This window comes from Solenopsis invicta, chromosome 13 (assembly GCF_016802725.1).
Source record: "Solenopsis invicta isolate M01_SB chromosome 13, UNIL_Sinv_3.0, whole genome shotgun sequence".
NCBI classification, from domain to species: domain Eukaryota; kingdom Metazoa; phylum Arthropoda; class Insecta; order Hymenoptera; family Formicidae; genus Solenopsis; species Solenopsis invicta.
Window position 1 is genome coordinate 6,786,649 of NC_052676.1, and position 25,057 is coordinate 6,811,705.

Here is a 25,057-nt window from a genome sequence, read left to right on the forward strand (position 1 = left end):
TCCACTTTTGTACAGACGTTAGTGATCGAGAGTGTCGAAACGACCGGGAGAATGCAGTGAAAGGATAAACATGTGAATTGTATCAAGTGCCATTAACTGAGCTGAAAGGGAAAATTGGAACGCGATGTTACCCTGGGGAGAGACAGAATGCCATAAGAAAAATTTACGCGCGAGAAATTCAAAAATATAGCATAATAAATCTGCTGAGCTGTAGATTTTGACCGAAATACTAAAAGCGATTGCGGGCGCGAAATGTTACTCACGCGCGCGGAAAGCTGGCGTTGAAATATTTACGGCGGTAACGCTAGGTCAGAGATATCGGAAAGCGTTTTTATATTCCGCGGATAAAAATCAAAGAACTACGTGTACAATCAGAGTTACACGTAACAATCGATGAGCGCAGTATTTGGGAATTTAACATCGTTGGATCGACTCCAAGCTCGGTGTCGGCGCCATTTTTTTACGTTTGGTTGGACGCGAGAATCAGTATCGATTTTATTTTATCTAAAATACAAAAATTCGCGTGATAACAAAAAATTGTTACTTTATTTAAATAATTGCATGCAACAAGTACCGCGAATATAATATTTAAACGGAAATTGATTGAGGGAATCGATCCTTAAAAACAATCCTTGCAATAGATTGATTTTTGTACGCAATTTTCCGCTCAAAACGATTTTTATTATTTACAAGGAACAAAAAAAATATATATATATATATATCATTTTATTACGTGCGAGATATTCCAAAGTAGAGCGTCGAGCTCGGTGCTTGCGCCAGCTTTAAAATTTTTGTGATATTAAGGAAAGTCTGTCGGCGTCCGTGAAGGAAAAGGGATGGAAGCGGATTTTGTAAATTGTGTATGCGTCGCGCGGAATGAAACTCGCGAAAGTTTTTGCGTGACGCTCGGTCGAGCAATCTTTTCCGACAACTCGCGTTCTTGGCTACCGAAACCGTTCTACGCCAAGAGCCGACGCGCGAGGACGAGATTTCCGCGACCGACCGCATACATACATACGGCCGGCGTTCGCCACTCGTGTACGCTCGAGGGAGAATTTTATTTTATTTCCTGTCTCGTCTGTTTCGCCGTTTACTACGGGAATGCGTCTCGTGCACGAGAAGTGCAGCGACGTAAAGCGCAGATTGTTACGATCAATATTTGCCAGATGCACTTTCCTTAACGCGAACCGAGCTCGCGAAAACTCTCGAGATTTTATTGCGAGCGCCTTCATTTTTTACGTGGCTTTAGCATTTTTATGCGTCTATGTAAGCATTCGCGTGTTGGAATATTTAAAGGTACATTTCTCTGCTATTTATGTATGATAACGTAATATGTACTTTCAGATATAAACTAAATATATTCTCTCGGTGCTTTTGGACGGGGGATAAACTTCAGAAATAGCCGCGTTCCGTTTTTTTTTTTTCAACTTGGGATTAAATATGTTTAACTTTTCTTCGGCGATCAAACACTTTTCGCGGCGGGATTATTTGTCGCTTAAACAGCGTCGCTAAAAATTTTCAAACGTCGAGTGTATTTCAATTACGGAAATGTGTTCGGGAGGAGGGAGGAAAAAGAAATATTGACTCACAACACGTGCTCTCGATCACTAACAATATACCGTTATGATTGGATAGATTGGACAACAATTGCCTTTCCCAAATTTCGCGTACGGCGTTCGTACGTCTGTTTCGATGAAATTTTGTTTTCATACGTTGCGAATTGTACCGTGTCAGTGACGGTTCTCATCACCGGTTTTACGTGCATGTATAAATGAAAATTACGGCGTCTGGCGTGAAAGACCATAAAAGGGAAGCTCGCGCAGAAGCATAGGCATTGGACCATTTCTACCAGACGTCGTTATTTAACATGTCTATAGCGGGTCGTGTCAAACATTCCCGTCGAACGTTCCCGCTAATACCATCGCCAGTATACAATGGCATTGTGCGTGCATGTGCATACGTTATGCAAGGCATATTCGCATACAGGGTATCCCAGAGATCGCGTGCTTCCCTCACAACCGCGTATCATTATGTATGTATTCAAATTAATACAAATGACGGGGCAGTTAAATGGAATGATGACGAAGACAAGCTTTGTCACGAGCGTAAATAAACGAGCAAAAAGAGGGTCGAAACATTTTTATTAATTAATGCGCAAATTTGGAATAACGGCGAAACGGGGTCTCTCTTAACGAGACGTCAATTCCGCGCCGTGAGTAAAAATACGTGTTTTGACGAGGGGGCGTGTTTTGAAGTCTGGAACACCCGGTATACGCGCATAATAGGTCTTGATAGCGAAAAATCGTCATCTCCCACCGTCTTGACGTAGTTGACGGTCTCGGCGGTCGCCTCGGTGAGGGCCCGGCGTAGTCGTGACCGTCGCACCTGCGACAGCGTACGTGGACATAGTACGACGCCCTGGCCGCCCTGGGTGCCGGAAGCGGCGCCGGCGGATGCTGGGCCGGGCGCCGCGGCCATGGAGGAGGGCGCCCCAGCCGCCATCGTCGACGAGGACGACTTGCACCACCACGGGAACTGGGTGGGCGTTATGCCGATATAACAACGTAGTTAATAAACATACCGACTTCCTATGTCGCGAACGATTCGCGGTGCACGTGGACGACGTGACAGACAGCACAAGTGCAATATAGCGTTAGACAGTAACACGTGGTCGTGGACGGACACGGGATCGGTTGCACCAACAGTTGCACCGCGGATTAACTAACTTCGGTCGGTTCTCTCTCGTGCCATGAGGCTTTACTATGACGACTGGAGACCTACTGTCCTACGTATCAACTCTGGTAAACTCGGGATAACGTCGTTAGACCCAGCAGGAACGACCCTATATGATTAATTCTGATTTTTCTTTCAAGTTTCTCTGATTCCTTTCCAGATTTTCCCTTCCTAACTACAACACAGACAAAGGAAACTTGGCTAATCTTAGTAATTGATACAATTAGTCGTAATGGCTAGCTACACCTAATCTTGTTTGTAAAATTGTAAACTCAGTCAGTAAGTTTCTTATTGGACTGCAGCAACAATTACGATAACAAAAGAGAATACTTAATCAGAGTTGATGCTAAATAAAGCTCAGAGATTGACAGATTCGTATCGTCAGCGGTTACTAACGAAAGAAAATTCAAATTCCATTTCCGTCATAAACGAAGAAAGTTAGGGTAACCATCTGTATTAAAACTAGCTCTAATGAAATTGACTTTCAAGATATAAGCTTTAAATTCTCGTCACCCATTTTGCGCTGCTTGGATTATTCTCGGTATAACGCAGACAGATCGAGGCGAGATTTAGCCGACCGCAGTTAGCGGTAACCAACGTTGGTGCAACCAGCCCAGAAATATAACAGACAGGTGACGATCCCTCTCTCACGGCACGCGAAATATCTCTTCTTATCTCCCTCTGTATCTCACAAGTTCGTCCTAACGCCCGCGCGGCTTTCTACCCCCGTCGTCCCTAAACAAGCGCTCGTCATCTACGCCGACTGCTAGCTCGGCGCTACTGCTAAACTAAAAGTGGTTGGTCTATCCGAGATCAGCAGAGAGGCAAGTTCGAGTGTTTGCGCGTTACCTACAAAGTGACAAACGCTAACGAGACGAAAGTGCAGCAATTGGCGAACGAAACTGTATGGTGGCATCTTGTTTAAGATTTTCCAAACTTTGAACTTCCACGTGGTATGTCGCTAATAAGTGAAATCGAAGCATCGAAGAGACTCTCCGTTTGAAACTTTTATTATAAAATTCTAATACTGCAACTTTTTAATTTAACGCACTTGATTTGAAGAAATGTATGCGGAAAGAGGATAATGTTGTATTGATTAAGCGCGCATTAGTCTAATTAAAAATAATTTTGTAAATTCAATAACAATATTAACCGTATTGTTACGTTTGAACATGTTTGATTCAAAATGTATTTTATTTTCTTACTAATATTTTACTTAAAAGTTTTTTCTGATATTTTTTTTAGGATTTTGTTTATTAATGTAAAATTTCTCTTCCATAATAATTTTTCATTTTTAAAAGCTTTTTATCGTACTGATAATGCCGCAAAATATTACATAATATATAAATACTGATAATATCCCCTAAAATATCATAATAAATAGAATACGGTTAATGAATATATAAAATTTTATTGAAACAAGCAACGTATTTGCTTCACTAACAGTAATATTGAATTAACAAGATTATTTTTGATTAAACTAATAATATTTCATTATTTGTTTTGTGTAGTTATCATTAAATGTCAATAAATCGCAAACACTACAAGTGTAATTAAGTATCGCTCTTACGCTCAGAGAAAAAAGTAGAACTAGCAATTAGAGAAATTAAATAGAAGAGAAATAGAAATGACATTTTATTTATTATAAAGAAAAACAAACGAATTATGAAAAATGATAAACTATTATCGTAGAAAATTTAATGTTAACTGTTTATAGTAAATACAGTTCAATACATAGAAAAAATATTAATGAAATGTAGCAGTTGCTGATAAAAAAAACGTTATTAACTAATGTCATTAATAGAAAAAGTATATAACGTATAATTATTGCATAAAACTTATTTCTGAAAAAAAAATGTTAAATGTTTTCAAGTAAAAAAATGTAATTTTCACATTTATTGCACAAGACAGAGAAGTCTATGATCAGTATTCATAGTCGTTTCTTATTTCAAGAACGTCTTAAGCAATGTTTTAACATGCTAATACAACTCTGTGATTGTTTCATAACATCTTGAGACTGTACTTAAGAGAGTCTTAAAGATAAGAACCGACCGTGAATACCGGTTTGTATATTATAATTGCTCTGCTATACGTTTCACTTTATCATTTATATATTCACATACTTCATCAATAGTTTATAAAACTAATAAAATAATATTAACATTCGACTAATGTCAACGTAGGTCATTTAATAATTTCTATACCGTTACGGCAAATAATAAAATTTCTTATTTATTGTCACGATTGCGTTTTGATGATTCCCAGTAATATTTTTGTTTACGTGACTTTATAAATTTAATTACGGAAACTCGAGTGTCTCAAAGTAGCCGCACTATAATCGCAAGAACCATTTTGTTTTCTCTGAGCGTAGATATTAGACATTTCGCACATGACTCTCAGATTACATCAATTGTTCGCCACTGCGCGAGCACTTATTATGATTTATCGCGTCACAGGAAGTCATCCGTTTCGCTGCAGCGACATAGCCGGCGTAGTGAGAATATCCTGGAAGGATATTGGTTTACACGCATGCGGATGAACTCGTTGTTGTCTTCCCGTATGTTCCAGGCCAGTAGCCGCGGGCTGGCTGCTATACGCGAGCACCCGCTCGTTCGTAGTCAACGAGCGAGTTAAGTAGGAGACAAGCTGCCGGGCGAGCAAGCGAATAGAAAGCTCTCGTACCACCGGGGATGTACGCTCGACCTTTCCTCGTTACGCCGATATCTCGAGAGCGAAAAGCCTTCCCCTACTTTCCCCGTTCCACTTGACTCGTTCGAACGGACATTCGCGAGATGATCGTGAGCAAGTCTCGGCAGGTCTCGATTTGTCTGAGAAGTTCGTCCCGGTTACCATCAATATTTGTTCGGCCCGGACTAGGCGTACCCTCGAGACTCTTACCATCGCTCTTAATCTCTGTCAAACTTGAAGGATTGTTTCATCGCGTCCGCCTTGTATTTCCCGGATGCTAACGCTCTCAAGTATACGCTAATCCTAACCGGCTGCTCGCTTCGAGGAGCGAACGAGTGATCTTCACATCGGATTTGCCTCTCCGCTGAATTCGTGTAAACCTAAGGCCTAAGGGGTTGCTAGACTAAAGATTGGGCTAGACTAAAGATTCGGTTGTTTGCTTGGTACGGGGAATGAAACGAACGACGAACGCTGAGGAGAGCACTCGGAGACGCTCGATGAGGTTAAAGGGAAGAAAATGAGAAAGAGATAGAGAAAGAAAGGCAGAGAGAAAAAACTAGAGAGAGAGAGAAAGAGAGTGGATAATGTACGGATGCAACGTCGAAGAGATCGTCCCGGAAACGGCAAACCGATTGATCCACGCGAAGAAGTCGAGGGTGAGAAATACTTTTGCGGAGACCTGGGATTTCGCCACCCGCGCAGATTTACGATGCCGGATCCGGAGACGCTGGATAACGACAGATTAACGGATTGGCGCCTCTAATCTTATCGACGGTACGCCATTTCCGCGTCGGCTGAGCCGCCGCTCGTGCGTGAGACGAACGGTCGGCGATTAACTCTTTGAATGCCGGAAGAGCAAATTTGGTTTTGAATTAAACCCATCAACTGTAACAGTGTGGAAACGCGAGAACTTAGTTGTATACAGGAGAAGTCACCGTAAAACCAACGTATTTTTCTTCAAACTAGAAACCTTCTTAGAATCGAATTTCCATCAGAAAGAATCTATTTACTCGACTTTGCAAATTTAGTATTACGTATTTTGTTGAATAAATAATGCGTTGATAAAAAAAGTTTTGTTAAAAGATTAGAAATCCATGTTGCTAAAACTTTATTTACATGAATATTAAAAATGGATATTAAAATTAGAATTATGACTAATTCTAATTTTATATATAATAAATGAACAATGTTTTGATAAAAGCCCTTGCAAAATTAAAAATTATTGAAATTGTTAAAATTTAATTTACTTAGACAATAAAGAATTTTGGCCACTTCTTATTCTACTTTGATTTTAAATTGACTGAATAAAATTAATAATACAATTTATTTGGAATAGAATTAACTACAAAAAATCTGGTAATCTTTTATGTGATTTAAAATCGACTGAATAAAATTAATGTGATTTATTCAGAATTGAATTTGCCATAAAAAATCTATTTATTCAATCTTATTCTGTAATATTCAATATTACATATTTTGTTGAATAAACAAAATGTTAATAGAAGCTCTTGCTCAAAGGTTAAAAAAATACTAAAATTATTAAAAGTTACATAGACAATTTTGATCACTTTTATTTGTAATTTTTATTTTAAACCAAATATATTTAATTTTTATTTATTTAGAATAGATTTATCAGATTTATTTGGAATAGCTACAGAAAAATCTAGTCACCTAACTTCGTTTTAGCATTATGTTTAATTGAATAAACAATGTATTAATAAGAACTCTTATTCAAAAATTAGAATAGGCATATTAAAATTGCTAAAATTCAATTTATATAGGCAATTATAAAGAATTTTGATTATTTTTTATTTGTAATTTTGATTTTAAATCGATTAAATAAAATTAATAATAATATATTTATATTTAATGATTTACTTAGAATTAGCTACCAAAAGTCTAATCACCTATTAACTTTATAAATTTTAATTTTATATATAATAAATAAACTATGTTTTAATAAAAAGCCTTGCAAAATTAAAAATTCCTAAAATTATGTAAATTTAATTTACACAAATAATAAAGAATTTTGGCTACTTCTTATTTGTAATTTTGATTTTAAATCGACTAAGTGAAATTAATAATGCGATTTAGAATAGAATTAGCTACAAAAAATCTGGTTCTCTAATTCAGCAAATTTAATATGACATGTTTGTTGAATAATAATGTATTAATAAAAACACTTGTTAAAGATTAGAAATATCATTACTAAATTTCCATTTACATTTACACATCAACGATAAAGGGTTCTGATCACTTGTTATTCGTAATTTTGATTTTAAATCGACTGAATAAAATTAATAACTTACATTAATGATTCTTGATATTTGAGAATGTTACTACAGAAGTGTTATTTTAAGACTAAATTGTCACGTTGTCTTTAAGAAAAGAAATAGCATAGAATGAAGATTAACAGTAATATATCCTTATTTCACACTCGGAAACAACAATGTAAAGAATCAGATCACGTTCGCGAGGGATTATTCTGTGGGTTTTTTTCTAAGGTTGATACCCTTACCGTGGGGAACCGAATCACATTTTCATCACAATTTGGTTGGCTTTTTTTGGAGCTGAAAGGTTGAGCGATCGATTTTGAACATGAAAGAAAACTCGACGTCCAATTATATATATATACGTTTTTGCGGGCGATCAAAATCGAATCCGTAAGGATAATCCTTATTGCAGTGAGCAATTTTAATGTAATTTAATTTGCGTTTCGCTAATAATTCCGCACAAAAGCGTTCCCAATTCTAAATAAATAATTAATCTCCCGCTTTGTACAAATGATCTCGGAGACGTTCTATCTCTGTCACTATTAATATTCGCAATATGCCCGGCGATGAAAAATTACTACTAACTCTTCTCCATTTGCCGACGGTTTACCGCGAGGTGCGCAGAATTAATGCGCGTAATAACCGTGTCCGCAGCGAAGAAACCGAGACATTGATTAAGTTTCCCTTCGCTTAATTAGCCGCGCCTTGCTAATTACCGACCGTCCACTCGCCGTCCTCGCGACCAAGTTCAGATAATTCGTCGCGAAGTTGCGAAAACGTACGAGAAGTTTTCTACGCGAGCGAAAAAGAGGATCTTCCGCGAACCAATCGAGGACCAATCGAGTGATCGACGAAGTTGAGGGCGAGTACGTAAAACAAGTGCTGGCTAGAACGCCAACTCTCTCACCGCGATGGCCGCTGCAATTCGAAAGCGATCCCCCGAAGAAGGGAAAAGTAGCGCGTCAATTTAGCACTCAGACGCGAGTAAATGGGGTAGCCCGCAAATTCTATCGAGGGTTCCGACCGTAATATTTCTTCGTTCGCGTCCTTCGCACGTAACGCGTCTCGAGAGAGAAGGCCTGGTTATAGGGATACAGTAGATCGTCACGAACGCCAACCAAATTAATCCAGATTAATGACTGTGATGTAAGCGCAAGCTACACGTGAGGTAATAAACTAGATAATCGCACGTAAATCGATTCGATCAACTTCCAATTAGCGTTCGTGCTCTCAGATCGCCGATCTTTAAGTCAGAACGATGAGTTGCCGCTGATTAAAGAGAAAGGTAATTTATAATTTAAATTCGCCCGGTTCTCCCGGTTTCCCCCGGAAACAAAATTCATCTTACGTCCCGCAATCTCGGACAGGATTTTTCCGTCGATTAAGGACACGTGGCTATCTTCACGTCGGTGATCTCGCGGAATGGTTCGGAACGCGAAACGGCTGAAAGTTATCCTTATGCAAATGCTAGCTATTATCCTTACGGGACGGGTGCGAAATTAAAAGTTTCGCGAGAGCTAATATATGCGGAACGCGCAATGAAAGATTTAGGTTCAGATCCCGCTGGGGCAACTCGCGGCCAGATCCTTTGTGCTTAATCCCGCATAATGAGAGGAGCACGTTTCCGAGACAGATAGAAAACCGATGCTGAAGTTTCTCATGCTACTCTCAGAACAAATCGTGCCCCTCGTCGCGCTTGCGTATGTTCCAAACGGTGCGGTCGCTCAATGATTAATTAATGAAGATTAATTCGTGAATCGCTGTCTTGTTCATTCGCTACTCCGTCGATTAATTTGCGATCAATCGATTTCTCTGCTGGGAGGCTCAGCAATTTGCACGAAGGATTTTCTATATCATATATTTTTGCAACTGGATTGCACAACAATTTTGTTGGTGTCTTGGAATAAATATTAAACCTGCTGTTCCGTTCAAATCTTCTATATTATTAGGCTGATACATAATTCTCAACGAATACTGTTTTGTTAAAAAGAAGGTAAATAAACCGAACAAACTTAAGTAACAAGCCGGGAAAAAATTTTTATATATAATTATATGTGAAATTTGTCCATATATATTAAAATGTATATAATTGTATATAATTATATATAAATGTACATAATTATATATAATTATATACAATTATATACATTTTGATATATATGGACAAATTTCACATATAATTGTACATAAAAGCTTTTTTCCTGGAACCTATTATATTGTTTGGATTAACACAATCAAAAAGCTTAAAGAATTAAAAAATGAATTTTTATAGAAATTTTTATAGAAAAGAAATCTTACATTAGCAAGTGTAATTACCAGATTATTATCAAGAGAAATAAAATACTTTTTTTACAATAGAACCCTAACAGCAGAGTTAAGCTACTAAAAAAATTTGGAATAACTACTAAAGCTAATGTATAATTATTATAACAAATTTAGTACCACATCAAAAAGTTCTTTGCGATTAACGAAAACTGTCCAAAAGATTAAATTCCGCCGTTCAATTAAAAAAGTTACTTTTTACGCGCAAGCGATTATCTTTACGAGCTCGTACCGGCGTGAAATAAAGTTTGCCCATGGATCTGGAGGTAAATTAAGTGTCTGCTCAAACAATTAAGGTAATTTGTGATGGCGTGATACACGGATCTAAACGCAACTAAGCAACCAGTAATCGTGTGTAATCGCGTAAGTACCGGCTTTATTATAGTCAGCAAAAATTTCGCGCGCCACGCTGGACACTTTGGAGATATCTTTTTTTTCCGGTCGTTAAGCAAAAGATAGAAAATTCTGAAAATTGTGCGGCGTTACACGTTCCGACACGTACGCGCCGACCGTAATGTTCACTGCGAACTGCAGATATGAATCTCGCACGTGCCCGCCTGAAGGTGCTTGCTGTCATCTTTACATTTCCAAGTCATAATTTTGAAGCATATAGTTGGAAAAGATTATTCATAAAAAAAAGTTACAGTTTGCGATTTTATTTCATGTTGAATAAAAAATATGCATTGCCAACATTTTATTGTCAGCTGAAGAAGGATTAGTTTCGAAAGAATTTTGATTTCTAGAATATTTGAATTTTCTAAATAATAAACAATTATTGTCTCAAATAGCCAATTACAATCTATAGATTAATTAAAAATTTTATATTAATTTACAACCGAATATTGAATAAAATGTCTAATTAGTCGGCATTTGATAATACTCCGATAATATTTATTTTTGTTTATGTTATATTAATAATATTTATGTACCTAAAATGTTTGTCTCCGAAAGATATCACGTAACTGTAAACGAGTCGAAGATTCTAGGACAAAAATTTCATGATCGTCAATTTCTAAAAAAACAACCTAAAAAAAAATACAACCGAAATACGTGTCAAGGAAACAAAATGAATAACAAACTCTGGTGCATTTTCACATAACTAGATTAAAACGTCTACATCTGGCAATGCGAACAGTTTTATATTAAAGCAATGATATATGGAGTAGAGAAAGAAGTCGAAAACGTGAAAATCGCTATGCGAAAAGTCGCAGAGAAACGCGAATAAAACGAGCGTAAATTCGATTTTCGCAATGTACGAAAAAAAAAGAAATTGCCGCCAACACGTTCAAATTTATTGTAATTAAAAACATGACAGCGAACGGCGAAAAAACGTATGCATTTGATTGCACGAATCAGAATCTAATCGGAATGCAAAGGTAAAGCGACGTTATACGAACAGCTGTCCCAAATACAATATTTCCTGACGTTTTTGAATGTTTTTTTCGCCAATATTCCCTCCTTAATCCTTTCGCGTGATAATCCACCGTAATTTTGCATTAAAATTGACGACCCGTTCAGTTTTGAAGCACCTCATCAAGGAACAATGGACCTTGAGCGCGAGCGATTTTAGAACCCTTGTATAACTCGAAAATAAATATTTATGAACGATATACCGACATAAAAATAAACGACGACGATAGATATATTTTACGTATGAGCGATTTAGATTTTCAAATATTTGCGAATATCAATACTGCTACAACGTTGATTGAACAACATGTTTTTGTTTGATTGGAAGTTGTATACAACAGTATCACACGCATCGCTTTGTACAACACATAGGTATCGCGTATGCATATGATATTGGCTGGCTCCGTATTTCCCAGCGATTATACACACAACCCGCGGAAAATGTCAAGGGGTTCTCGTCGCGGCGTATCTCCATGGCATGCATCAGAACGTATTCTGGTTGGCCATCGGCCAAAAACGTCTACGGTCTGCCTTAGTCCGCAGGCGCGTTTCCATGCGCCAAGAAGACATAATTAAACTAACAATGTCGCGAGAACCCGCTCCCGTCACCCTCGACCTCACCCCCCCCGCCCTTCACCCTTCCTTTCTCATACGACGCAAATCTCGTTTAATGACGACGAAAATTTTGGTTTGCTTCTCTCACCCAAAAGAGGATTTTCACTCAGAAACTAAGCAAATTATGCGGCCAGGAAAAAAATAGAACGAGGCTGATGCGTAGTGTGTCCCAGAAAAGGCGAAATTGTGCAAATTGTGTGCGAGTTTCCATTAAAAAAAAATTTGACGTCAGACCTGATGATTGATTTAAAGATGGTTGATGCTAGATATGAGATGATTCGACTTTTTGTAATAATTGAAACAATTTCAAAAATATTAAAATTCGGAAATCAAAATAATAATTATTTAAAAAATGTTAAAAGAAAGCTTCATCTTTTTAAAAAATTCAAATAATATACGATTAAATAATAAATAACAAAAATAGGCCCGTTTTATGCTAGGCATCGAAAATAATTGGTTAAAAAGTAAGTAAATCAAATAGTTGAAAAAAATAAACTTAAACGAGTACAAACGTCCCAGCAAACACAAAATTATAGTTATATAAATGTTAATTTTCCACTCAACAACGTAATTGTTACATAACGAGTGTGTTATATAACAGTTAGGTTAGGTCAACATTATTGACTGAGAAATTAGAACTAACACTTATACAACTATAACTTTGTGTTTGCTGGGTTGTTTTAACTTTACTGACAAGGAAACAGTCGCAACTGTCCCTTACAATAACGAATTTTTTTCGTTTTCAGCGAATGTCTTTGAAATTATGAGATACATATATGAAAAAATGTTTTATATAAAAGTTTTATAATTATTTATACTTTATATAACGGTGTATTTATTTTCTTGAAAAAATCAAATTTTTAAAAAGTCCATTATTTTTGAGGAGGTGTTTCAATCCCTAGACAAGTAAATAAAATATGAGTAACATTTTTTTAATGTTACTCATACTACAATATCAAAAGCTCATCGAAATCGGTGAGGGACAGTTTTGTTCTCTTGTGCGTGAATCTTTTCTTAAAAAAAAAAGAAAAATGAAAGAAAAATAATTCAACATTTTTGTAACATAAGAGAAATTTGAAGCCGCAAATAGATATCAAACTGTTAACCACGAAATTATAAAAATGATAAAAAGCTGGTTGAAAACACAAGATATGATATTATTTCATTTTGTTGATATAATTTTTGATTTTAGCAATGCAATATTTAGAATAATCGAAAATGTTATATTGGAAGAAAAACATTTATTATTTTTTTCGAAAACGTAACAAGAAATATTTTATCTCTCTTCAAAATTTGCTAGATATTTTCGTTGAAAAGACTCGCTAATAGAAAATTAATAATTGCAAGCTCGCTATATTAAATATCCTTTCATCATAATTAAAAATAAATTAAGAATAAATTTTGCGATGTGTACGTAGTGTGTCCGAAAAAGGATTACAGTACCGCGAATCAAACTCCGTAATCCCTTCAAGAGAATTGTTTTTACCACGACTGCCATCTGTATCACGTCAGCATTCTACAGCGGGACAAAAAATCCGGCAGGCAACGTGTATCGAACGTCGAGCAAAACGACAGTTATGTTCTCCGCCGGTATTCTCTAGCTACCGTTTAAGGGTGGTTCTCCACTCGGCTCTTTCCACCCTCCGCCAGATGGCGGAAGGCGAGTTTCATCGATAAGGGTTTCTTTGCAGACTCGTATCTCCGGTGGCAAATAATTAACTCGTCGCGTTTACTGTATATCGAAAGCTATGAATACAAAAATCTATTTTTGAATTTTAGATCTGCAGCCCACTCTCCAATTCACAAAATCCTTGATCCTCGAATCTCTTGCTTTTCGAATTCTTGCTTCTTTTTATTCGTGTGCTCGTGAGAGTCACATATATATATTACATATACACATACATTACATATTTTTTCGAATATTGTATTATGGATGCTATAATTTAAAAAAAAAATTAGCAAATCCTTAGAAAAGCTTTAATTTATCGAATCGTTGAATTATCAAATGTACGAATTACTGTTTCCAAGCAAACTCTAGCGATCAGTGAATTTTAACAACTTTGCGCATACATATAAATGTTTGAATGAGGACCCAAGTCTAGTACGAGGCAGTATAACCGCAATAACACGTGAAAAGTTATAAAAAGCAGCCTAATGAACCGAAACGAAAGAGGCTCATGAAACCTCAACAAACAACTCTTGTCCCATGCCGTGACAAATGACCAAGCCTTCAACGGATAACGACGAGATCAGAATGGAAACAGCCGTCACGGGTCTTTTTTTATGACGGAAGCGACGCAAATTCACTATCTCGTAAAGCTCATATATTGTACTTCGATCCCACAAAACCTGCTTTGACAGTATCCTTCGTCGGCGCGTCGCGCTTTTACGATTCCGCCGGGCCTACGCCGGTAAAATCCCAACGACGGGAGAGAGGTGAAAAAGAGGGGATGGTGACGCGCTGAAGAACGAAGAGGAAAAGAGATCTGTCCCCCGGAGGAGATCGGGATGAATTCAAACGAACGATAAAAGAGAAGCGAAATGTTACAAGACACATTCGACATATAAACGACACCACGAACACAGTCATGACGTTCGAATAGAAACGCGTAACGAGTGTGGAAACACCAATAAAGGAGTTGAGCAACTTGACAGTAAAACAATGACACACTAGAGGAGACGAGAACACGCAGAGGAAATGCATGCGTGGAGAGAATCACGAAGAGCGACGGAGGATAAGCTGTCGGAGCGAGAAAGGAGGAGAAAGAGAAACTGAGAGCGTTGTCATGTAGGAATAATTATTTTCCAACAAAAATCATGATACCTAATTGTAACTTTTATCATCATGAGTACTTTTAACGTCGTCATTATGGGTTCTCCAGAGGTCGAAAATCTTTGGATATTTTCTTTTAACTTTTTGGGATCCAATTGTTTTTCCTTTGATAACTATTTTGGACAATTTCTACTCATTGACGTAAAACGAGAATTGTATGCCATACGCGGTACCTTGAAGTACTTGACGGGACATACGTGACCCGTTGGAGCCCAAAGAATTAATTATATTTTCCTATTGGCACTAACAAAGGTAAGCCAATAGAAATCCAAAAAAAATCGAAACCCTTCGAGATGAAAGACAGTGGTAAAAAAAAAATATAAAAAGATAGAGAACTAAGAGCAGATTGTTAGGATAGTCTTTACCTTGGATGTCATTTCTAGTTTACGTCTAGGAATACAACCGGACAACAATGAGATACTCCCTTGCGGTTTGCTCCGGCTCTCATTCAACAAAACCGTTTGCCAATTAAATGCAACCCTTTCTCCTCCTCCCTCACCCCGGAACTAACCAACTCAACAGAGGAAGTGAAAACAAACGACGTACACGTGGAGAAGAGAAACAGAGAGAGAAAAGAGGTGGACAAATGGAAAATGGGAAGTTTTGGCGGTGCTGTGCTGGGCACAGGTGACACCGTCCGACGATGTAAGAATACCAAGCTGAAACACGCTGCGCATAATGGCGACATGTTAAATTAGACATGTGCTTCGAATTCAAACGCGAATTTCAAACCTCGAGGGATCTGTTACATACTCAGTTCAATATGTAACTTTGCCTTGCGTTTCCGCCTTGATAATTCGCATAATTATGCTATTACTCAATCGTTTACGCTATTACATTATTTACACAAGAATGCTAGCCAAAAATAATATATTTATATTACGTAACAAAATTCTTTATTGATAGATTATTATCAATTAAAGTGATTAGATGATTTTCTAGTTTATTGTAAATATAATATTCCATGTTTAATTTATCCGTATAATTCACACAATTTAATTATTTCATGCTTAATCAGCTTTTATCTAAATCTACCTGAAATCTTCGCAAAAAGTAATCTGGAATATAAAACTGATTCTATTTTTTTTTTATCTAACATTTTTTCATCCCTTTGTAAAATTTATAGTTTAATGCGATTTGGATAATCAACTTGTTCAAAGAGATCTATTGGCTGGAAAGCAGCCACGACTATACGTAGAACTAATTCATTTATTCCCTCTTTAATTCTCGAGGAGATCGAACACGGCGTGCCTTTTTCCGGACTCGACTCTGTAATAGGCGTGTCGTCGTTACGGTATTCTTGCATCACGGGCGGCTGGCTTGTGCGTTAGGTTCGCGAGAGAGACGACGAGGCGGTTGGAGGTCGCGGCTTACCTGCCGGAACTGTCGTATGCCGCCATTGATCCGCAGCGAGTCCGCGGCGATGCCGGCGATCCCGTCACCAGGCTCGCGGAGCTGCCGCAGCGAGGCGGCGCTCGGCGCCGCGCTGGTGTGCAGCGGGCAGCAACAGCCGGAGCAACAACACGCGGACGCTTCCGGCTGCGAGCTCTGCCGTATAATGCGGGCGTTGGGCGACGTAGTGACCAACACCGGCGGCGGCGGCGCCTGACACGGGCAGCAGTGGTGGCCGCTCTTCACGCTCTCTCTTTGGAAACAGAAAACATTACATGCGACTTTGCACTTACACACATAAACACACACACGCACGCGCACACGCACACACACACACACACACACACATACATAAATCCCGTCTAGAAATTTATTAACCTTTAAACTGTAATGCCGGTTTTATGGACCGCTCTACTGAAACTGTACTTGTCAATAAGTCCCTTGACAGCCACAACTCTTATGAAAAAATACTATTGGGCCGTCGAAGAAACTATTGGAAACTATTGAAAAACTATTCGCATTCAATAGTTCCTAATAGGTTTTTCAATTTTCTAACAGTATTATTTTATAAAAGAAGAAGCGCTCTACTCTTTAAATTTAAATCAGTGAGATCTTACTGATTTACAGAGTTATACTTATAACTGTGATTAATCCATAATTATTTACTGTCTTTCAGTGATTCCGCTTAGGAGAGGGCTACTCTCAGTAATTAGAATCAGTGCATCATCCCTAATCTCACTGATTGGAATCGTATTATAAGCTACTGAAAAGCAGTGTACATACCACTGATTGATATAGTTACAGGTATACCACTCAAATCAAACTGTTAACTGTCTTTCTGTGAATAATACACTGATTCCGATTTAGAGAATAAACTCGTAGTACCTTTGTATGCCACCTGACCTCACCAACCACTGCAGTGGTCTCATTATCATTCGCTCGGAACGTGTAATGTGAAATGGTTGAAAATTTGTAACGATTTCACGGACCGGGGTTTACTATTTACGTTATTTTTTCAAGAAATACTGGACACGTACGTATTTCTTCATCTACGTCTCATTTACATATATTTTAACTCTTATTTACTGGTGTGATGTTATACTTTAATGTCGGGAAAATTATGGTTCAACTTTCTCAGGATTTTTTAGAGTTTTAAAAATTTTTTGAAGGGAGTAACGATTTTTTTTTTAAATTGGTCTTTTTCGAACTTTGACCCTAAATAACGAATCAACCTTCGCTTTGTACTAAAACTTTTCTTTTCTTATATGCTCCTGTGTGTTTGATGCCATTTTGATGTCAAAATAACGACAAGTAACAGCGGTTTGATATAAGGGATGGAGGATTGAAATAGTGGGATCCCTCAAAAGCGCCTCTTGAGAGGAGCAATCTCTACAACCCCTTTAATAACAAGCTCTTTGAAATAATCAAATAACGTATTTTGTGGTTTTTCATAATTTTGAATCGTTTCCGAAGTATGGCGGGTAAAGTTTTACAAATTTTAAATCTCTTTCTTTTTGCTAATCCTCACAATAAATTATTTTTCTTTGCCTCCTTTATTTACACGTGTTTAGAATAATTGAAAAAATATATTTTTAACTATAAGGAACTTATAAAATTAGGGGAAACATGATAGTCAAGTTGCTGTTTAACAATAGCGTGTTTTTTTTTCGAGCGTTACAGTTTAAGGGTTAAGGATGGTCTTATATAAGTGTACTATACAGGGTGATTATTAATGAATGTCCCCACTTTTTATCACAGGAGCACGCATTTGTAATTTCTAATATAATAATATGTTAGAAATACATATCCGTCGGTAAATCAGGCTCTTATAGTAAAAAGTGGGGACATTCATTAACAATTACCCTATATATACGAGATCTCGATAATTACTCATTAGGGATGCCATAAGAAAAGTTTCCTTATTCTTATCTAATGAGATACTCATTAAAATTCAAGAAAGTTTTAACTGCATAAATATTTACTCATTAAGGTTAATTTATAAGAACCAGAAAAGAATTTATGAATGATTAAGAAAGATAAGTTCTAATTATGCTTACTTTGTAGGCCATAACAAGAACCTTTTATTTAAATCTTATTTCACAATAAAGTTTATCTATGATTGGTTAAAGTGAAAAGCAACGGAAATCTGATTCTTTTAATTTTCTCTCCATATAAAGGCCTTCCAAACGATTTGGCATATACTACACGAGACCTTGATTTATATTCAGGCTAGCTAATCGGACCCTTATTAGAATCTTGCCAACGTTTCTACACGAGGTTTGCGCGCATGAGATCTCGACGGCTTTAAAATCCGATTTTTCCCTCTCCGTAAAATTCCAAGCGAGCACTTTAAGTTAGTTTGGGATTATTGCCTGACTCGTTTACCGAGACGCTTAACTCTTTGAGGATCGATGATCAATAATCCGATTTAGTCACATTTTCGGGAGAAAGAACTCCGCTGGCAATCGACGAAGTGCTGTTAATCGCATTTCAAATTACGATAGAGGGAGAAACAGGCGATATTCAAAGGTACCTTTTAAGGAAAAGAATTTCCTTCTTTTTTTTTCATAGAAGGAGAAAAAGTTTATCACGGGTGATTTTATCTCTCTTTTCTCAAAGAGTCAATGTTAACGTCATTGACTGCTTTTCACTGTTAAAAAATTCCATTAATTTCTGATTATTTTTTATCTCCGTTTGCCGGTAGATGAAAAATGAAATTAACTTTCATAATAAACTTTAATATCGCACTTCTCATTTCCTGAAGCTTTCTTAACTTTTATTTTGGCATCGTACATTAATATTGAGCGCGTAAGTTAATATTTAACTTGGCATGATTAATATTGCGTTGACATGATAAAAGAATATTAAATAGGGAAAAAAGCGAGAGAAGAACCTGATTCTGAAATATAATACCGTCGTGATGGCTGCTCTTGTGTCGTTTATAGTGTCTGAAAATTGTACGGTCGGTATAGCTTCACGGCTGGCGTGGACTATAAAGTTAAACTGATAGTCTCAAATACGTGATCCGATATTGCACATGGCCCACTCGTCCGTGGACTAATTTCTCTGAGAACTGTTTCGCCACTAAACTGGTAGTGTGCAATTGGTGCCTCAAAGGTCTCTTTCTGCACATATGTGAGGAATAATAATTATTTCAATATACCAAGGCACCTTAGATTTTAGATTAGGTTCTCAAATTATAAGCAAGGTACAAATTAACGGAAACTTTTCCGAATTAAAAATACAGTTGAATTTTTTATAAAGTGTAGCAAATTGTTGACAAAGCGTTAGTTAATTTTAATTAACTTTTATCTTAATAAAAGTTGCATTTGTAATTAATTATATTTATTTAAAATTATTTAATCAGATATTTCTTATATGAACTATATTTTTTCAAATTTTTAATTAATTTCTATCAGTTTTTTCTATCTATTTTAGTCACTGGAAATAACACGATCACATGTTTTGCATAAAGTTATAGGTAAATTCGTTACAAATTAAAAATCTTTATAATTTTTTATTGCTTCAATGAATCGAATTTGAATTATATTATAATATTTAATAAATTTCTGAACATATATGAAAACTTATAAAATTTTTGTTAAATTCCTAATAGTTAAAAAATAAGTACTAAACATCTTTAATATTATATAACTTATTTTCTATTAGGGGAGAGTTGCCAAATGCATACCACTTTAGTTATTTTTTATTCTATTTCGCATTTAGTGCTGTTTTAGATGCAATAAACAAGTTCGAAATTGTGGCTCGATGTTTCACTTAGCTATTATTACGTGCTAAATTTTTCTGTAATAAAGATTAATTTGTTATAAACTTTCGCTGCGAAGGGTGCAATTTAGAAAACTGATTGTTTAAAGCGCACCTGTAATCTTTTATATCGTATCGTCTTCAAAAATATTGAATTTATGAATTAAAATAATTAAAAATAATAGAAAGAATAATTAAGTAATATTTATTTTATTAATAATTTATTGAAAAAGCAAAAAATATTCAATAATTAATATATTTTGATAATGAAAATATAAGAACACTGAAATAAAACTGATTTGAATTTATTTTTGTAATTGACATATTTTTAATCATAGCAATTACTAGTTTTACTTATTATCCGTTACCACTTATCTCTTTCTCAATCTTACATTAGTATCATATTTTTTATATTAAAATTTATAGTAATAGGAATTAGGAAACTTGGCAGAATTTATAAAAATATTAATTTTATTTTTTTAATAATAATTATATACATCTATATACAGTGAATGTAAAATATTCTATATCAAGACTTCTTTCATGAAAATATTAGAATTCAAAATAAAATTTCATAGTTACGTTAAATTATTATCAGCTATAATATAAGTTGATGAAAAATTTATTTAATGAAAATTAAATGATCCTGATTTTCAAAAATGCTGATAACATGCATAAAATGAAATGAAACATGTTCAATTTTTGCTTACATTATTTATTTCTTATTTACTTTTTATTTTTGTCATTAAATGTATATACTTATACGAAGTAAAAATGTAAAATATTGAATAGGTATTTTGCCGAAGACCAATACGCATCCAGCGACTTTCCCTTATATTTTAGATGGATATCAATTCGAAAATGTAGAAGGAAGCACAAGGGAGGTAGAATGCGGTATTCTAGAGCATTCCAAATACATGGTGTAACTGTAAACAAGAGATTACTGATGAAATCGCGCGAAATTCCGGCAAACCGTGGTTGGATGCCTAATTCGATTTTCGCCGGTGAGATACATTCGGCACAGCTCTTAGTTTGAAGGCGCCTTAAGGCAAGAGCCCGCGGCTTATGAGACAGGTAGCGGGCTTGTCGTATGGAAATATTATTAACTGTCGTGCACTTCGACCTTCGGCGAAAACTGAAGTCCACCGGTCACTAAATTCTTAGGATAACAATGGCTTCTTAGGATAACAATGGATCTTTTATTCATGACTCTCGATAACTCTACCGATAAATAAATATGATATCGAACGTCAATGCTGCAACAGCCAGAACACGATGTCCGACCTCGGACATCGTAATCTTGCTTGTAAAATTACGTGTCTTGTGCACTGTGATACAAAATCTTTCGGAGCGAATCTTCAATTCTCTTCATTAAACTTCTTGCGACGTGAACCTTAAATAGGTATCTACAAATTAAACTTGGAATTAATCTAAGTATCGCTATTTTTGCGTCTGATTTTTCTTGTTAAATCGCAATCTCGTCGATCTTATGTAAAAATACAGCTGTCGATGCTTAAATTGATTTTTAATTTAATTTAAACTGGAGATGCATTCGAGCGAGGCGAGAAAATACCGTTACCGAGATTTATCCTTCGAGGCTAAAACAAATGATTGAAAAAATTTTCTCGTCTCGAGATCGACGAATTGAAGATTCCCGCTTCTCGAGATTCTCCAATTTTATGTCACAATGTTTGAGACTATCGACTTTCTCATCTCATTGGTTCTTTTATAAAGAGACAGCGTATTATTTATGACTAACACGAATGTAAAGAGAAATAACGAGACGAGAAGAAACAAATAATAAATAATAATTTCTCTTAAAATATTATCTTAAACGAAAAATTTCAAGATTCTCGTTTAAGATAATATTTCCGAAAGACGAGATTTCGAGATTCTCGTATCAAAAAGCATGACTAATTTAATCTATTTATCGTTCTGCACGTCGCCTTTATAATGCACGAGTTGCGTTTTTAATTCGACGTCTGATAAAAAATTTAAATGAGAAACTTAGTGCATGATAAATTTAACTAGTCGGCTAACAACTAGTCGGCTAACAGCTACGAGCGCGGTGTGCTGGAAAGGTCAACGTAAAATGAAAAGATTCGAGAAAGGTCAACGACGGCGATTTTCACGTCGGGACTCCCTGGCAATGCCATTTTTTTATAGGCGCTCCGCCCGCGCAATCCCCGGTGGTGCGTTTCCTGGTCTCCGAAGGGGTTACGGGGTGACATAAAATTCCGCGGCTCAACTTTTGACCCGGCGAACGAGACCGTCCTAGAAACTCGCGACGGCGGCGAGCGTCAGGAATTCCCCGGACCAGGTGAAGGGAGGAAGAGGCCTCTTCTGCCTGGACGATCCTCGTTCAAGGAAACAAAGGCGTTGCATTTTTCCGAGAGCGACGCATTTCCTGGGAGAGGACGACGATTCCCGGCGAATTGCCGGGCGCACTTGGATAAAAGTGGCCGGATTCGCATCCGTTTCGCAAATACGTAGATCCTCCTCTAGTTCTCGCGGCCTAGATAAAAATCCACGCTCCTATAAATCCAAGGTTTCTTTCCCCATGCAGCTTCATGACACTTCAGCAATATTGCTGCTACATTGCTGGAATATTTTGTGCCGTGTAAATTGATTTGAGAAAAGGCTACGCCCCAACTGCACAACTCCCGCAAAAGTAGAGAGGGATTAACGAAAGAACCCGAGTTGCGCAAAATTCCACTTTTACTTTAGACTTTTGGAACTGCTACTTTTGCGGTATAAAATGGTTATCGGAAATTTTCGACTTTGAGTTTAAAAAGAGGTTTTTGATAAAACCTTTTAGAACCCTCTACAGGCTTTATTACAATCAACAGATTAAATATAGCATCAAAAGGGATCTATTTGAGTATTTAAAGTATCAAAGTGGGATGCAAAAAGTGTAATTTAAGGCGAAAGTAAATTTTGACTCGGGAATCAAGATCACGCGTTCCGTGGAGTCTCTCTCTTTGTCTCTTCTTGACGCGAAAGGTGAGATTTTCATGCAATTTTAGAATTGCATTATTTGAATATATTCACGATTGGACGTACAATGAATATCGGGAATCTTCTATGCATGTGACACACCTGGGGTATCATCGTCCCAGTGGTATATCGGGAGTAGCGTGCCGGTGGCCCGATGAATAAATAATACGAAGATGGCATAACGAAATCATAAGCAATATCGGAAACGTGGAAAACGAATTCTTGTTTCGTGCGCGTTCTCCTATCGTCTGGCACCGTCTGGAACTATCTGCCCCCGATTCTGTTACGTACAAACTCAAGTTTGCAACGTCGGCACGGCGGACTAATGCTCGCGGTGTAGTTAAACTTTACCAATTATACGAGTCGAAACTTTCTATGCGTGTTTAAAGCCGCATACGACTGTCGTTCACTTCTTTCGACACGCGTTAAATTCTCATAGATTAAAGCCTGTCATGCAAATGCAAATGTAAATAACGCTGGGCAATGAAACAGTCCACTTTTAGCATACGCGGCGATACGCTTACGAACGAGCCATTATCGTCATTCATTTAAAATAATTGTTTGATCATGGTGTTTTTCATTTGCGTGTTTCATGCTCAGCGTTTCGTTTTGTCGTTTAAAGTTTAAACGCTAAATTTAGCGGTTCCTTGAAAAGTATAAACGTAACTGTTTGCAACAATAAACTCTCTACTATTAATCTGACATTTACCTATTTTTAATATTAACCACGCAGATATGTGAAACGGCTCTTTTGCGTTCGTTTCACATTTCTGGCTGAATAAATTGCTGTACTTTTTCCACGTATGCGTATTACGAAACCGTATGGTACAGCGGTCGGCTCATGAAAAATAAATGTCACTAACATATTGATGATCGGACACATGAAACGACTATTTCAGCGTATCTATATCATCTGTTATTATTAAGTAAGAAAAAGTGAGGTCGTATCGAATGTTCTTTTTAGCAGTGAAGGCCATCGTGGTATCGCGTAACGGAAAACTAAACGCGCGGAATACTATACTACAATTTTTCGTTCAAAAAGTAAGAAACGTAGGACTCGAACATTCAGTTCCATCTCGCTTTTCTTGAACTTTCATATTCTTCTCCTTCTCTATCGCACGCCGAGTTTCTCATATACACACAAACACACAGTTGTACCGTTGTTATTCCCTTTTTCTCACAAAAAATTTACCTGGAGACGCTGCGGGCCAAGTGAAGGGCCGAGGTGGGCGCAAGGGAATCCCTTCGGTCGCACCTGCATCTGTATTGATGCGACTGCCTGGACGACCGGTAGGATGTCGGCTGCGCCTGCAACTGCGACTGCTGCACCTGCGGCTGCTGGAGCTGCGGCTGCGGCTGCGGCTGCTGTTGCTGCTGCGGCTGTTGCTGCTGTTGCTGCTGAAGCTGCGGCAGTGCTGCGGCTCGCCGTCCAGCCGGCAGTGAAGCTCGATGTCCGGTACCGATCTGGTAGCCGGGTCCTCATTGGTGCCGCTCTCCTCGGAGCCGCCGAGTCCGGACACGGACAGTTGCGGTGAGGCGACCAGGAAGGTCGCCCGATCCTGTCGCGTGAGCACCGGCTTGCCCTGAGACGCCGCGGCCACCACGACCGGCGGTGGCGGCGGCCTGCCCAGCAGAGCCGCCGTCTCCTCATTACTTCCATAATCGGTACCGGCACCACTTTCCTGCCCGACCGCGTTGCCGTTCGTGTTCATCTCGTGCCGGCTAGTAGTCTGATGCTACGTTACGTTGCCATCCCCTGGAACGAGAATAAAAAAGTCATTAGAGACAAGATGCTTTCCACACAAATCCGCGTCGTGATGAAACGTCGCTCATGCGAACAAGGGGACTTGTGTATCTCGAGGTAGACGTCACGATGAATACAAAAATTTCATGCTAATCCGAACGAACCGCGATCTACTCCACGAAACTTTAATCATTTTTTTTTTTTTAACTCGATTTGATTTAGTTGAAATATAAAGAAAATAGAGGGGAAAGGAAAAAGAGAAGGGAAATTTTTACTCACTAAAGC

The 25,057-nt window shown here is 37.4% G+C and overlaps 2 protein-coding genes across 5 annotated transcripts in view; both read right to left on the bottom strand.

Annotated features, from left to right (window-relative positions):
* LOC105205582 (small conductance calcium-activated potassium channel protein) overlaps positions 1 to 12,053 on the bottom strand; it is a 154,917-nt gene extending 142,864 nt beyond the window's left edge. The window contains exon 1 of the mRNA XM_039456594.1: positions 2,317 to 12,053. Within this exon, the coding sequence (XP_039312528.1) occupies positions 2,317 to 2,502 (186 nt within the window). The 5' untranslated portion in view covers positions 2,503 to 12,053. The remainder of the gene's footprint in view (positions 1 to 2,316) is intronic.
* Positions 12,054 to 15,964: 3,911 nt separating this feature from the next.
* Positions 15,965 to 25,057, bottom strand: part of LOC105205591 — a 91,634-nt gene continuing 82,541 nt past the window's right edge. For 3 of the 4 annotated variants that reach the window (XM_039456599.1, XM_039456597.1, XM_039456598.1), the window contains exon 2: positions 22,078 to 24,784. In XM_039456599.1, coding sequence (XP_039312533.1) covers positions 24,192 to 24,740 — 549 coding nt within the window. In that variant the 5' untranslated portion in view covers positions 24,741 to 24,784 and the 3' untranslated portion in view covers positions 22,078 to 24,191. Of the gene's footprint in view, positions 16,520 to 22,077; positions 24,785 to 25,057 lie in introns of those variants that run through there. The other variant, XM_011174990.3, reaches the window with a different exon arrangement.